Here is a 14,215-nt window from a genome sequence, read left to right as displayed (position 1 = left end):
CCTGTGTGCACCTCCCCAGCCCCTACTCCATGTCTGCTCTCACAGGACAGGCAAATATTTAGACTCCTCTGTCCTTTCTGTGCTAGAAACTTATTTAAATTCACAAGGTGGGTTTGTTCCTTGAATTGAGACCTAGATCCTGTACTCAAAAGGTGTTTACAAATCCGGGCTAGCCATTCTCCTAGGCCTCTAGAAGAACTATATGGCAGGCTACAATCATAGCTTGACTTTCCAGTACTTTCTCAGACTTCAGATGGACAAAACCTCCATCATTTTTTTTTTCATTTTTTCATATAATGTATTTTACAGATCACAGAAGCATCCTTTTACATAACAACTTTTTCCCCAGACATCTGAAGTAGAACACGATGCAAAAAGTAGTATACAAAGCAGATGTTCCACTTCCTTGAAGTACTAAAGTATCAGTAAACAACATGAGCAACGTTTCATAACAAATTTTTCTGCTTAGACTTGTTTTGTAGTTAACTCCTCTTCTCATAGTCCAATGTTCTAGTTTTGGATAAGGTAATATAAAGAAAATAAAGGCCAATGTAGCAGACTGTAACTAAAGATTCTATATTCACCTCTTCAAGATCAGCTTATGTGACTGATGATTTTGCTCCAAAATTTTGTGCAGGGAGCTGCAGCCAATCCTGAAAATGAGGATCAGCAGCAGCGTCTGCGAGAAGCAGCGGAGGGACTGCGGGTTGCTACAAATGCTGCTGCACAAAATGCCATCAAGAAGAAAATTGTCAACAGATTAGAGGTTGGAAACACATACTGTTGAATTTTCGGTTTATTTTGATAAACCTCTAGATAAGTGGAAGTAATTAGAAATGCATACTTCAGGAAAAGTGCTAAGCACTGTAAGATCAGTTCTAGAATACAAGGCTTGAAATTTAAAATGCTAGCATATGACATCATAGTTGTCAGATATGGAAAATTGAAGAGTTTTTAACACTGATGTAGTAAAAGTGGTGTAAGCATTTGATTCAGAAAATAATTGATGGTGGCTTAGCCATATAATCAGAAAAGTTTAGTTTTCAAACAGCTGAGCTAAAACTGTTTTAATTATCTATATGATCTGTCACTGACGCAGAATATCCTTTAGTGCTTTTTATCAGTATATGTGCCAGAGTTTCATGTAAAGTTCCTTATGAAGGTATGTCAAAATGCACTATATCCAAATAAAATGTTAAGTCACTCACAGAATCAAAAAAAAAACACAGAAATAAAATTGAGAAGATGCATAGCAACCGATGGCAGAGCCAAGGCAAGAAAGGCACTGTAGATGAAATTTATCCATAGTTTGGTTTTAGGCCAGATTTTATTTTCCTGTTCTCAGCTGAAATGTAGAAAAGACAGATTTAAAAAAAATAATCTTTCATTATATCTATTTTAAAATGCTTTTTTTTTCAGTAGTCTGAAAATTATTTATATACAACAAGATTAGACAAACAAGATAATCTAACTAAATAACAGTTTTTCATAAGTGTATTTAAGCTGCTTTCTAGAGAATAAAAAATCAGAAGTATTTTAGGAAATAAATCATGCCTCAAATTTGCTAACTGAATTCAAGAAAACTTTATGGAGAAGGTGATTTTTATAATGCCCTGATAATACAGATCACCTTACATAGGAATGAAGTGTGTGATGGTGAGAATGAACTTACATACGTGGTTTTATGTAGTGGGCCTGTTAAAGAAGAGTATCGTATAATGTGTTGGAACATCTTGGATAAGTTGTTGGAATTTTTAATTTTGCAAGGAGGGAAGGTTGATGATAACAAAAATTGCAGGCATTTGAAGAAGATTTCTCAGTATTTTTAGAGTACTTCATACTCTGAATTACTCACTAACTACTAAGTTTTTAACTGTTTCCTTTCATCCTTAGATTGCAGCTAAACAAGCTGCAGCTGCTGCTACTCAAACTATTGCAGCTTCTCAGAATGCAGCTGTTTCAAATAAGAACACTGCAGCCCATCAGCAACTTGTGCAGAGCTGTAAGGTAAACCTGTCACAACTCAATGCCAAATACCTGAAGTCAAGTGTGTCTTTATAGTTCTGAGCTAAAATTCAGAGTCCTTGTGTCAAGAAGCTGTTCTCTTTTGGTTTTATGCTACATTTTACAGCTTAGTTTCTAACTAATGCTAGACAAATGTTACTTTGTAGTTTTTAATGAAATTGTATTAAAAAAAAAGTAAAAGTTGAAGAGAGGGTAATAGAAGGCAAAATCATATTCTTCTTAAGAGCAGTTATGCGGGGAATGAGAACCAAACCACAATATAAAATAAATAAGAGAGCTCGAGTATGTCTCAAGATTGTGTTTCAGGAAGCTACTATTTTAGCATGAATAATTAAAAAGAAAGAAGAAGCTGATTCACTCCATACATTACAATTTATTCTAAATTGATCCTGATTATGATTTATTAGATAGGGTGGGCTACTTTGGTATGTTGAGGGGGGGGCATTCAGTATTGCACTGCCAAGGTAAGATGAATGTGGACAGACAAGGAGTAATGTGAGCATGAGTTTGGGCACTCCAGGAATAATGTTTTGACAATGCAAGTTTCAGAATGCTACAGCTCTACTGTAATTAAGATTGCCAAGGAAAAGTAGGCTGAGGTGCTCAATTTTGTTTTTCTTAAAGCAAGATGCTCATTTGAAAACCTACTAACATTTATGCATGCAAACAAAGTCATTCTAAATGCTGTGTAAGCACATAACTAATCAGAAGAATCTTGGCTGTCTTGTAGGATCTTTAAACTGAGTAACATAAACAAATATTTCTAAATAAGAGTGGAATGTTTCTGAGAAATCCTGTTATGTAATAATTCAGTTTCGTGGACTCCTAAGCAGATTTTGTGAAGGCATAAGGGTATTGTATCTGTGAATTTTACCAGTCATCCTTACTGGGGATGTGGAAAGAGTTTGATTTATGTCAAGGGGTTTGTTCATATTGATATGCTTTGTTTCTCCCTTTGTTTACCATAGAACGTTGCAGACCACATTCCTCAGTTGGTGCAAGGTGTGAGAGGAAGTCAGGCTCAGGCAGAAGACCTCAGTGCACAGCTTGCTCTGATAAACTCCAGCCAGAACTTCCTTCAGGTGAAGTAAACCTCTGTAGTAGATTCCGTCAGAACAAATAGCACTTCTTAGTTCTCTTTGTTTTTATTTGTGACAAATAAGCAGTAAACAGATAAGAACAATGTAATGAAGTTCATCACAGATGGGGAGCCATGGCTAGGGAGAGTTTAGTTTGGTCAGATAGCTGAAGCATGTTGAACTTGAGGCGAATGAAAACTGTCAAAGTTTCGAATATAAGTAACAAGAAAACTGGAGTATGCAGACAGGAAGCATTCATTTGAATGGCATTTGCTTTTTCAGAAAGAATTTAATGGACAAGGTGGTGACAGTTCAGCATCTTTCTAAGCTTAGGTCTGAATGTAACAGATGCTGTCGTAACCATTTGTAATGAAGCCAGAGTTGTGGTGCTGCAGCAGCAATCTCCAGAATTCTTCAAAAATGACAGAGAGGGAATATTACCACAGGTTTTAGATATTAGCCTGCAGATGTAGCAGATCTTGGTTTCTGCTCAAAGCATGCATTTTGAGTCTGTTTGTTATAAAATGAAAAAGAAGAGAGAAAGGATGTTGATAACACTATTGAGTATCTTGTTGACAGTACAGGAAACAAACTGAAGAGTTGTCTGTGTATTAACACTATTGTTAATTGGCATCATCTATACCTTTAAAAGTGAAGTGGAAATAAACCCTTTCATTGAATGCTATTAGCAGGTTCTTTATGGTCCCATGTAGCAGAGATATGACAGTATTGTCACTCTTTGTATTTTGCTGTGTGGTTACTTTGGAATCATTGAAATGATCTGTCTCCTCTGTGCCTGTATTTGTGAACTACAGTGATGATATGAATCAGGAAAGTACATTAATTATGTAAGCAGCCAACCCTGTGGAATCATTGCTTGTGTTACTTGCTTCATGGATGGGATTTTGAAAGAATTTAATATTTGGAAACATTGAAAGAGATTTGCCATTTGTCCTCTGTGGGCACTTAGATGTCACTTAGATGCTGAACAGCAAAACTGCAAATTCAAGTGTTTTCACACGGTCTGCACAAGTACTTACAGGCCATTGGTACTTACAGGACATTGCTTACTACAAAGTGACTGATGTCCCAACAAGGCATGAATGGTTCCTGCTGCAGCAGACACTGCAATGTGGAGTTATGATATGAATGGGAGACTGCAGCCTAGGAGGTGCATGGTTAAGGAGCAGTGCATGAAGTGGTCATTACAGAAGATGTAGAAACCTCACTGTTGTGTAAATGGAGGAAACAGCATGTTCTTTAAATACTGAGTCTCACCCCAAGAAAATTAGCTAGTAAAATTTGTGTTCCTGGCTTTTGTTTGGACAGCCTGGAAGTAAAATGGTGGCATCTGCTAAAGCTGCAGTACCTACTGTGACTGACCAGGCAGCAGCCATGCAGCTAAGTCAGTGTGCAAAGAACCTTGCGACCAGCTTAGCTGAGCTACGGACTGCCTCCCAGAAGGTAGGTCGTAGTAGTTCTAATTAGCTAAAGCAAGATGGCCCAAGGAGTGGTAGGGGGTTCACTCCTTCTTGGCTCACTGTCTTCCCCCTGCACCCAACAGGAAATGACTCATGCTCAGGAAGTTTATGCTTCAGTGTTGTTCTTGGTCAACAGTTTTCTCTGAGTTCCATGTAGCTCCTCTGCAATAATAGAAAGGAGAGCAATAACTGACAAGATAACTGAAAAACTCATGTTATCATTGCTGAACCAGCAAGATGGTAGGGGGGCACACACAGAGGAGCCCCATCAATACAGATTTCCAAAGTTCATGTAGTGATTTAAAGAAGAAAAAAGAAAAAAGAAAGAAAACTCTTTAGGGAAAGCGAGGATATACTGGGTGCATTGCATTCTGTGGTGGCTTTTACCAGCATGTTAGTCTATTCACACACTAAGGGTATTGTGCAGTAGTTTGGAAGCCATGATGTATAGGGGCCCCTGAAGTCATGAAACTGATAGATATGCTGGAAGGATTGTATGTGAAGCATTTACTGTTTCTATAATGGCTTACATGTGCTAACAGTGCTATTGATCTGATTTCTGAATAGGCTCATGAAGCATGTGGCCCAATGGAAATTGATTCTGCTTTAAATACGGTCCAGACCCTCAAAAGTGAACTGCAAGATGCAAAGATGGCAGCTGTGGATGGACAGTTAAAGCCTCTTCCAGGAGAAACTGTAATTAATAAAGGATATCCTTCATTTAAAAACAAAGTTACTGTTAGCATTTTAAATGTTTGAGACAAAACATGTCATGAGACATTGGATAATGATCATGCTGGCAGGATTTTACACTGATTCTCTTTTTAAGAGTATATATTCTTACTACACTGAATATTTTTTAGCAGAAATACAGGAATATAGGTCCTCCTCCTGTATTGAGCAAAATACAGTTTAGCAGTCATGTTGTAGTCCTTTCAAAAAGATATTTTCTTTTCAGTGGGGACAAAGATGAGAACTTACAAGTTGATCTTCTGGTAGGTTTATGAAATGTTTTATTTGGTAAAAGCACTATTCTCACCAAAAACTTAGTTACTTATTTCACTTGCTAATTATGAGATATTTTAATTCTAGTTTTATTGTTTATAAGACCTATATGTAATTTTATTTCAACATGAACTGAGAAAACATGCTAATAAGTCTTCAGACTAACCACATGTGCCCTGTAGCTGAGATAAAAGTTTGGTTTTGGAGAGAGAGGAATTTTTTAATACTGCTTAGAAAGCAAGTGTGTTTCAGATATTCTTAAGCAAAGAATTCTGTCCTTTGCTATTTTTTACAGCTTGAGAAATGTGCTCAGGATCTGGGAAGCACATCCAAAGCAGTTGGTTCATCAATGGCCCAGTTACTAACTTGTGCTGCTCAAGGCAACGAGCACTACACAGGTACTGTTTTATTTATAGTGTCTGAAAACTCTGCTTCCCATAAAATGCTTGTTAGAAGGCTTTCTCATCACAAACTGCTGAAGTGAAGGAATTGCTCACCTCTTTATGCTGATAGTGAATTTTGGCAAGTTCAGCAGATTGCTAATGTAAATAATGTGCTTCATAAAAAAGTGTTGCAGTCTGCTATATGTACATAATCAGAATAGACTGAGACATCTGTTGTTTTCAAAAATATATTACAAACTCTTTCCAAAGGACAGAATTAAAATATAGTTCAATTTAAATGTCAGCACCACTGAAATGTTTCTGTTTCCTTTCAGAAGACTGAAAGGGTCTTTGGATGTGTTTTGAAATATAAGATTATACAAGATGTGAACATATTCTTGAGATGGTTTGGTGATGTCTAAGACAGTTTGTGTCTTACTAGATGTTGCCATCTCCCGTGTGTAATGCAACCAGTCTTTCTGACTCATTAATATAACTTCCGCGTAGTCTGGGGAAAAGCCAGTGGGGAATGTTGACATGTACTCTGGTCTGTTCTCTTCATTATCTGCCCCAATTTATGTACTTGCAGTTTTAGGAACAGAAAACAACTTAGTAAGAGGAATGTTTCTCACATGGGGAAAAAAAGGGTTTACACTGAAATGATATAATGTTCCATTTCCTTCGTCGTGTTAATTTTTCATTGTGTTATTGATGCAAATGCTTCAGCAGAATGTTCTTAATACTGACAGAATTCATTACAACAATTAAGATTTCATTGATTGTTAATGCATCAGAGCTATGTAACTTGTATTTGCTTTCATTTGAAGCACATTAATTGGATTAAGATGGCTTGTTTCTGTTCCATAGTTAAGCGAAAGTTAGTACTGGATATCTGATAAGGAATGCAGGTAATTGCAGCTGATATCCAATAGCTGAATCTAACCCTCAACATCAAGCTATAACAATGGTTCAGCTGGGAAATTTTTTTTATTATATAGTGTTTTGTTATGTTAAAGGGTTTTTGCACTGAAAAGAGCAAGGCGTTTAATAATGTTAGTGTTTTCTGCTGTTTATCAGTGATAGAAGGTCTTTATAGCTTACCTCCACTACTTAAGCATTCCTTCTTGCCTATGGCTGTGATAGTAAGTTTCTTTCCATTGCATATTGAAAGTAATTACATGACATTCTCTGACTGAATTTATTTTTATAAGTGTGTATTCATACTGGGATTATGTGGTATCAGGTTGCCTTATCCTTAGTAATCTCATTTTATTTAGCTTTTAATTGCTTGAACTTTAGCCATTTTTCTCTCTATTCTCCAAAATCCCAAAGTCATGTTTTGCAGAGTGGCAGAGATGCTGCAGCTTTGAAGTCATCAATCACTTTCTCCCCTAGCTTGCAGTAGGACTCTTATTTCCAATTTTTTGCTTTTTCTTCTTTACCTCTGCTTCACTGGGATTTGACCACTGATTTAAAGCTGCCTCAGAACGTCCTCTTTGGGGCATAATATTGACTTCATGGTTTCACTGCAGGCATTTTTCTCAGCAAATGATGCTGTATACTTCAAATATGTTCACATTTTAAAGTTGTCTTTTAAACTGTATTTGGAATGCTGTGTTGCGGTGGAATAATAACCTCCAAATTTAGCTGTCATAAAATACAAGAATTGCCTTTAAAGTACTAATAGATTCCTCAATGAAATCTGAACATAGGAGTTGCTGCCAGAGAAACTGCTCAGGCTTTGAAGACGTTGGCTCAGGCAGCACGTGGGGTTGCAGCATCAACTACTGACCCTGTAGCAGCACATGCAATGTTGGATTCAGCAAGGGATGTCATGGAAGGCTCTGCTATGCTTATTCAGGAGGCAAAGCAGGCCCTTGCTGCACCAGGAGACGCAGACAGTCAGCAGAGATTAGCCCAGGTAAGTTGTGACTTCAGCAGCTGGGTGAATTGTGGACAGTCCAATAAAATTCCATAGAATACAGCACTAAACAGTAAGAGAAAAACTGTAGTACATCAGGCTGTGAGAAATATCAGAGCTGGCTGGTACTTCTAGCAGCTTTCAATGTCTTGCATCAAACAATGTAGTTGGTGCTAAAGTGTATTTTAGTCATCTTTCAGAAAAACAAAGGAGGCAAAAGTGTAATTAAGTGCAAGACAAAACACCTTTTAAACTCACCATTAATAAAAGGATCTGTATTCATGTTATACTCAAAAAGTGAACACATTTTCTATACAAGTGCTGCAACTGCTTTTGAAGACTGATCAGTATGTGGTTAACTTCTGGGGCTTTCCTGTAGCTGGGGTGGTGAAGCCTTTATTCCTGATGCTGCCCTGCCAACACAATCCTATCAAATGAGTATGCATAGTTTGTGATTGCTAGACTAAAGGTGTGCAACCCAGGAGCTTGCAAGCCTCAAAAATGACCTTGGGGTCAGAACTGTAAAAATTGGCTATAGTTTATGCCTCCGTTGGTAAGCTAAATGATTGCTTAGGCCTTTCTCAGTGCAATTGTGTTTACTTGTGTTGTAGGTGGCAAAAGCAGTGTCTCACTCATTGAATAACTGTGTGAATTGTCTACCTGGACAAAAGGATGTGGATGTGGCTTTGAAGAGTATTGGGGAGTCTAGCAAGAAGCTCCTTGTTGATTTGGTGAGAAGTCTTTTACCATAAAAATAAATTTCAGAAGAGCTGATCTGGGTTCCCCATGTATCAAATTATTATGTAGCGAATGTGCCTGAAGTATACTTCATGTATGGTTTGTTTATTATGCAGTTTTAAGAAATCTGTTCTCTTAATTCATTATCAGGAATGGGCAGAGAAGGGTCGCAAAAAAAAAAAACAAACACAAAAAACATTTGAACACTGCTGATTTGTTGAAAGGTTATGTGATTTGAGCAACTCAGTCTCATCTATCAGTGATCCTGCTACCCTGTGGTTGAAGAAGGAATTTTGTGTTAGTGTTTGTGCAATGCTGCTTGGTCAGATCAAGTCAAGGCTAAATTTAGTCACCGAAGAACTGCTGATACTTGCATGTTGTTCTGGAAGTCTTGTTTGTGGAAGTGAGCAATGACATGGAGAACAAAACTTCTCCGACTTTTTCCACTGAGTTCAACACTTGGAATTTCCCAGTTAGTTAAATTACTGACATCTTATCTGTCCCTTTAAAAGCTTGCTTAATGGTCTGTCCCTTGAAAGAAACAGCTCACTGTCTAGATTCCTTGTTGATGACTATCCTGTAGTTGGATATTTTGCCTTCAGAACTGAATCAGCCGACATTCGGATGCAGTACTCCATTCTAGTTTGTGACACTGCTGTTTGCATTTAGTGTTCTTGAATTGTGTTGAACATTGCAGTCACAGAGAGCTAGTGTGATTCGGTGGACAGTAATACAGCTCTCGATCTCTTACAGCTACCTCCAAGCTCTAAGTCATTTCAAGAAGCTCAGAGTGAGCTGAATCAGGCAGCAGCAGATTTGAATCAGTCAGCAGGAGAAGTTGTCCATGCTACACGGGGCCAAAGTGGGGAACTGGCTGCAGCATCTGGAAAATTCAGTGATGATTTCGATGAATTTCTTGATGCTGGTATTGAAATGGCTGGACAAGCTCAAGTAAGTTTTTTTTTCTGTTGTTTTTTTTCATCTTGCTAACGGGGAACAAGGCTGTCCTGGGAACACAGTACAATGTGCTAATGTAAGCGTGTCCAAATGTGACAGCAGCAGTCATCCAGAGTGAACTCAACATTTGTGTATTTGTTTCTGTGACCAGTCAGAAGTGTGACTTAATGTTCACCTGTCTGGTTTGGTCTGTTTGCTAACCGATTTATGACCTGCATATCTGGAGATATGAAGACCTGCTGAACTTCTCAGAGGTTATGGAAATAGTTGCCTCTATTTGGGTAGAACTACTCTGGAACGTATTTTATGTAATCATTGTTCAACATTTGACACATGCTACAGTTCAAATGCGTTAGGTGGAAGGACAAGAAGATGTGTTTAAAATCCAGACTTGTACTGCAGACCTACTACAGCATGGAACAAGTGTGTGAGGAGCAGAAGTGCCATGCATGTGACAGCAGCACCTGATGTTTACTGATTAAAAATCTGGAAGAGTGCTGTTCTGATAAACTCAGTAGCATTCAGGGATGTTGTTACTTTATCTAGTTTATTCCTAGTCATCTGGGTTCTCATTTGAAGATGAAGATGTTTCCTTCATTATCTTACTGGGTTTAGGCATACTGAACAATGCTAGTTGGTCTTTTGGAGATGGTTTAACATAACAAATGCCAGTGTATGAGGTAGAGTCATGTATTATGTGAGCAGGGAGGATGTAGTAAAAAGAATTTGTAGGCTCTTTTGTTCCTAGTTAGTAAGCAGAACTTGTAAACCTAAAAATTGTTTCTGAAAGAAACACTAGCTGGAGTGTACTGGTCCTTCAAAGCCACCTATGAAGTGCCTCTATAAAGCAGGTGCGTTTCAGATAATGCTGAGTAGAGAGATCAGGCAGTAACTGTTGGTTGTTCTTCATGAAACCTTAATAACTGGGTTCACATTTGTGAAGTGAGGTAGATACTGAATACCAGCTGATTCTGTGAAATTTAATCTCCAGTATCTCTCATTAAGTTTTAGAATGTTTTATCTGAGGCAGTTCGATGCAGGCAAAGGTAGAAACAATGATGTAAGCTGCTTCTTGAAAGGAGAATTCCAGGTGATATTGTGGACCTTCAGGATTTGCCTGTCATGCTGTCATAATGAATTAAAATGATCTTAGCAATTAGTGACATCTTTCAATAGAGAATGCCTTCTGTCTATGCCTAGTTATTTGGCCTGTACAGAAGCAGTACCAGATGAGAGTAGGGAGCAGAGTAGAATGTAAATATAGATGAAAAACTATTCACATCAACTGAGTAATAGACAGCTTCTTTAAACCTTAAACAGACTATTGGAACAAATTCACTTCTACTGACGACTAAAGGAAGAATCTAGTTCTAGCTATTTGCTGTGATTTTGCTGTACTCCCTGTAATTGTACACATGTGAAGGTTATCCATTTCTGAACAATGGCACAAAGTGAATGGGTAATAGTAAGCGTTCTGATGGTCTGAAGTAGGCTTATAGAAATTTAGTTTCTTGTAACTGAGGACTTTCTGGAGGAATCTTTCTGTGTAAGTAATCCCAGTTGGATGCGAGAGAGCTTGTGGTTTACATGGGATGTTAGAATACAGACAGTACACACTGATGGAGTAATGTGGATCAGCTGTGCCAGGCAGAGATGTGTGAGAATCTTGACAATGAAAGCTGTGTTCAACAAGTAGTAAAGTTTCTCCACTGCTCCTTTGTGAATACTGCCATTGTTAGAAATGAAGCTATTTGTTATATGGGTTTCTTGTTCTGTTATGTGAATGGAGCTAGAGGCACCTGTCTGGATGAACAAAGGCTTTGGTCCATGTCTTCCTCTGGACTATGGCCCTTTGCATGTCAGTGATTTCAGGTGGATGAACAAAATGGGTTTCCAAATAATGTTTCTGCATCCTCTGTATTGCAATCTAGGCACTTAATGTTATGCTGCTATGGCTTTTCAGACGAAAGAAGACCAGATTCAAGTAATAGGTAACCTCAAGAGCATCTCTATGGCTTCCAGCAAGCTTTTACTGGCTGCCAAGTCTCTGTCTGTTGATCCTGGAGCTCCTAATGCCAAGAATCTATTAGCGGCAGCAGCCAGGTAAGGATGCTTTGCTTTTTTAGGCTTTGCTTAAGGTATTTGCTTTCCTCTGCTCTTTAAATATGTTCTTCTGATACTGTCAGTTTACTGAGTGGTTGGAACCTGCACTTCTGTTGAAATGAATGTCGGTCCTAGGAAAACTGCTCATTTTGCGGTAGTTCCTTATCAGGCATGACTTGTTAGCATTGATGGAGGTAATCACTAGTTGAAGAGTTGGCCTGTTTTTTTAAAGGAACGAATGTGTTTTACTTTTCTTTCCATCTGTGTTCTGGCAAGATGCCCTTAAGAAAGAAAAGAACAGAATGCATGTCCTTGTATAAGCTGTATTTAAAAATCAGTGTGGCTATCTATAATGGGAGTGCATATGATCAAGAGGACCTGAAAGGATTGGGTGATACAATAGATTTATTTGGTCAAAGATAACCTTACTTTTAAAGATTTTTAACCATGCTTTGAATTTCATCTCTAAGACCCCATTTCTTGGTCATGGTTCTCAGTGCTTATTTGAAAAATAACACTGCCTTTCAGTGTTTTTGACTGGATAATCGCTTTTCATTTACTTTTTTCCCAAATTTTTTTTCATGTCTTTTTATCCAATGAACTTACTTTGTTACGAAGGCTTTTAGTTGAATGTTCAAATATAAAACTGAAAGAAGACTGCTGAAGCACTTTTTCCTAGAAGTGTCAGTATTGTATCAGATTGATGTCTGAAATGAAATTTGTATGTTGCTCTTAGTATTATTGCCTTCCGAAATATTTACTCCCTCAAAGATTAGTATGAAGAGGAAGTGATTAAGTTGAGGCTGTTGCTTTCTTAAGGAAAAGGAGGCTGATATTTGTCCTGGACCTTGGAATCATCACTCTTCAATATCTAATAATTAAAAAAAAGAAAAAAAATCCACTCTTTTAATACTTTGAGAAGTAAGGTATGCTGTTTTATTGTTATGTTCTTGACAAAAATGTTCTGACATCCATCTTGGCTCCCCAGAAATACGTAGGCTTCTAGACAAGCTGTAGGTAATCAAAGGTACACTGCTTAAAATGAAGGAGTTGCATGAGGCTGTGTTTATGGCACAGCACTAGACTGCTATGGATTTCTGCTTTAGAGTTGGAGTATTCCTATTTCTTTGGAGTATAAGTGTAGTTAGTGTCTCTAGTGAAGCCCACCTGTTTATCAGGTTCTGCCAGACTGATATTCCCTCTGTAGGAACATTCAATAAAAAAGGGGGGGACAAGCAGTACAGTCTTTAGATGGTCTCTTTTGCCATGGTGTTCGTGTGTGAAGGTATGTCTGCATTCTTAAGGACACTAGATAGCAACAAAGTGTAATAGGATTGCATTCAGTGCAGTTTAGGCACTGTGTTTTCCTTCTCAGATCTTTGCAAATGCAGTGGTTGTGACGAAGTTTGCTAGGGCTCTTTTCTTTGCTGTTGTGATATGGTCAGGTCAAATAGTTCTGCTTTCTCTTCTCTGTGAAAATCATATGAAAATGAACAAACAAGGCACAACTTCTTCCCACCAACTTGACTTATTTTTGCTCTCACCATTTATAGTGCTATGATTAATTTTCTTGTATTTTTTTCTGTTCTGCCCCTTTGACCTAGTTTTAATTGATAATCCTACCCTTTTCAATGGCTTTTCTTCCCTCTTGGAGCCATTTCTCTTGACTTCCTCAGACAATTAGAACTGTGGCAGGGGCTGAGAGCCATGCAGGGTCCAAGTATTGATATGATGTATTCAAAGAAATTTGAGGTATTTGGCGCCAGCAGCCTGTTTGCTAGGCACAGCTGTTTGCTCCAGTAGGTCCACATGGTGTGAGCTGGAACCTCAATGCCACGGACACACAAAGTAAATGTCACTGAAATTGAGCTTCTGTTTCTTCTGGACTAACATCTAAGTTGTTTGCAATTGCCTCAAATGTTGATCACTATCAAATGCCTTAGTGAGAGGTCTTTTTGCGTTATAAAGCTTGTTAAAGAAGCGGTCTTTACGTCGGTTATTTTACTACAGGGTTATTCCCCAAACTGTGGGAAGAAAAATAGAAGCAGAACACAAAAGCTTGAAAGCATTGTAATATGCAGTTATTGAAATAAGAGCTTCAATAAGAAGAGTAGTTCAACTTGAAAATATATCTTTTCCCTTCTACTTTCCCTAGAGCTGTGACTGAGAGCATAAACCAGCTCATCACGCTGTGCACCCAGCAGGCTCCCGGGCAGAAGGAATGTGACAATGCACTCAGAGAACTGGAGGTATTACTACATTCCAGAAAGTTCTGTTGAAGAACATGGGCCCCAAATGTTTGTTTTTCCCCTGTTTTCTTTGATTGGCTGCTGTCACTGTCTTCTCACTTGATATCTGTGGCAGAGGTTTTAATTGCATTCAAGGTAAGCATAGAACCTCTCTGAACCTCTTACGGTTTTGGCCAGAGTGAAATTTGCTGACGTGTCTCCTTCTCCCTCTTCTCTGCTTCCCAGAAAGTACAGTTTTTAGTCAAGATTATTCATAATTACTGTGAATTAAAAA

General features: G+C 38.1%; 1 protein-coding gene across 3 annotated transcripts in view; it reads left to right on the top strand.

Moving 5' to 3' along the window:
- LOC100539565 (talin-2) overlaps positions 1-14,215 on the top strand; it is a 77,118-nt gene that overhangs the window by 37,283 nt on the left and 25,620 nt on the right. For all 3 annotated transcript variants that reach the window (XM_019619428.2, XM_019619427.2, XM_010717310.3), the window contains exons 21-31: positions 638-766; positions 1,894-2,007; positions 2,994-3,107; positions 4,434-4,568; positions 5,153-5,281; positions 5,886-5,988; positions 7,686-7,894; positions 8,506-8,625; positions 9,386-9,583; positions 11,553-11,692; positions 13,848-13,941. In XM_019619428.2, coding sequence (XP_019474973.1) covers positions 638-766; positions 1,894-2,007; positions 2,994-3,107; positions 4,434-4,568; positions 5,153-5,281; positions 5,886-5,988; positions 7,686-7,894; positions 8,506-8,625; positions 9,386-9,583; positions 11,553-11,692; positions 13,848-13,941 — 1,485 coding nt within the window. The remainder of the gene's footprint in view (positions 1-637; positions 767-1,893; positions 2,008-2,993; positions 3,108-4,433; positions 4,569-5,152; positions 5,282-5,885; positions 5,989-7,685; positions 7,895-8,505; positions 8,626-9,385; positions 9,584-11,552; positions 11,693-13,847; positions 13,942-14,215) is intronic.

The sequence above is a fragment of the Meleagris gallopavo genome, chromosome 12 (assembly GCF_000146605.3).
Source record: "Meleagris gallopavo isolate NT-WF06-2002-E0010 breed Aviagen turkey brand Nicholas breeding stock chromosome 12, Turkey_5.1, whole genome shotgun sequence".
Lineage (NCBI taxonomy): Eukaryota > Metazoa > Chordata > Aves > Galliformes > Phasianidae > Meleagris > Meleagris gallopavo.
Note: the sequence above shows the minus strand (reverse complement) of the source record. Positions and strands in the feature narration are given on the sequence as shown.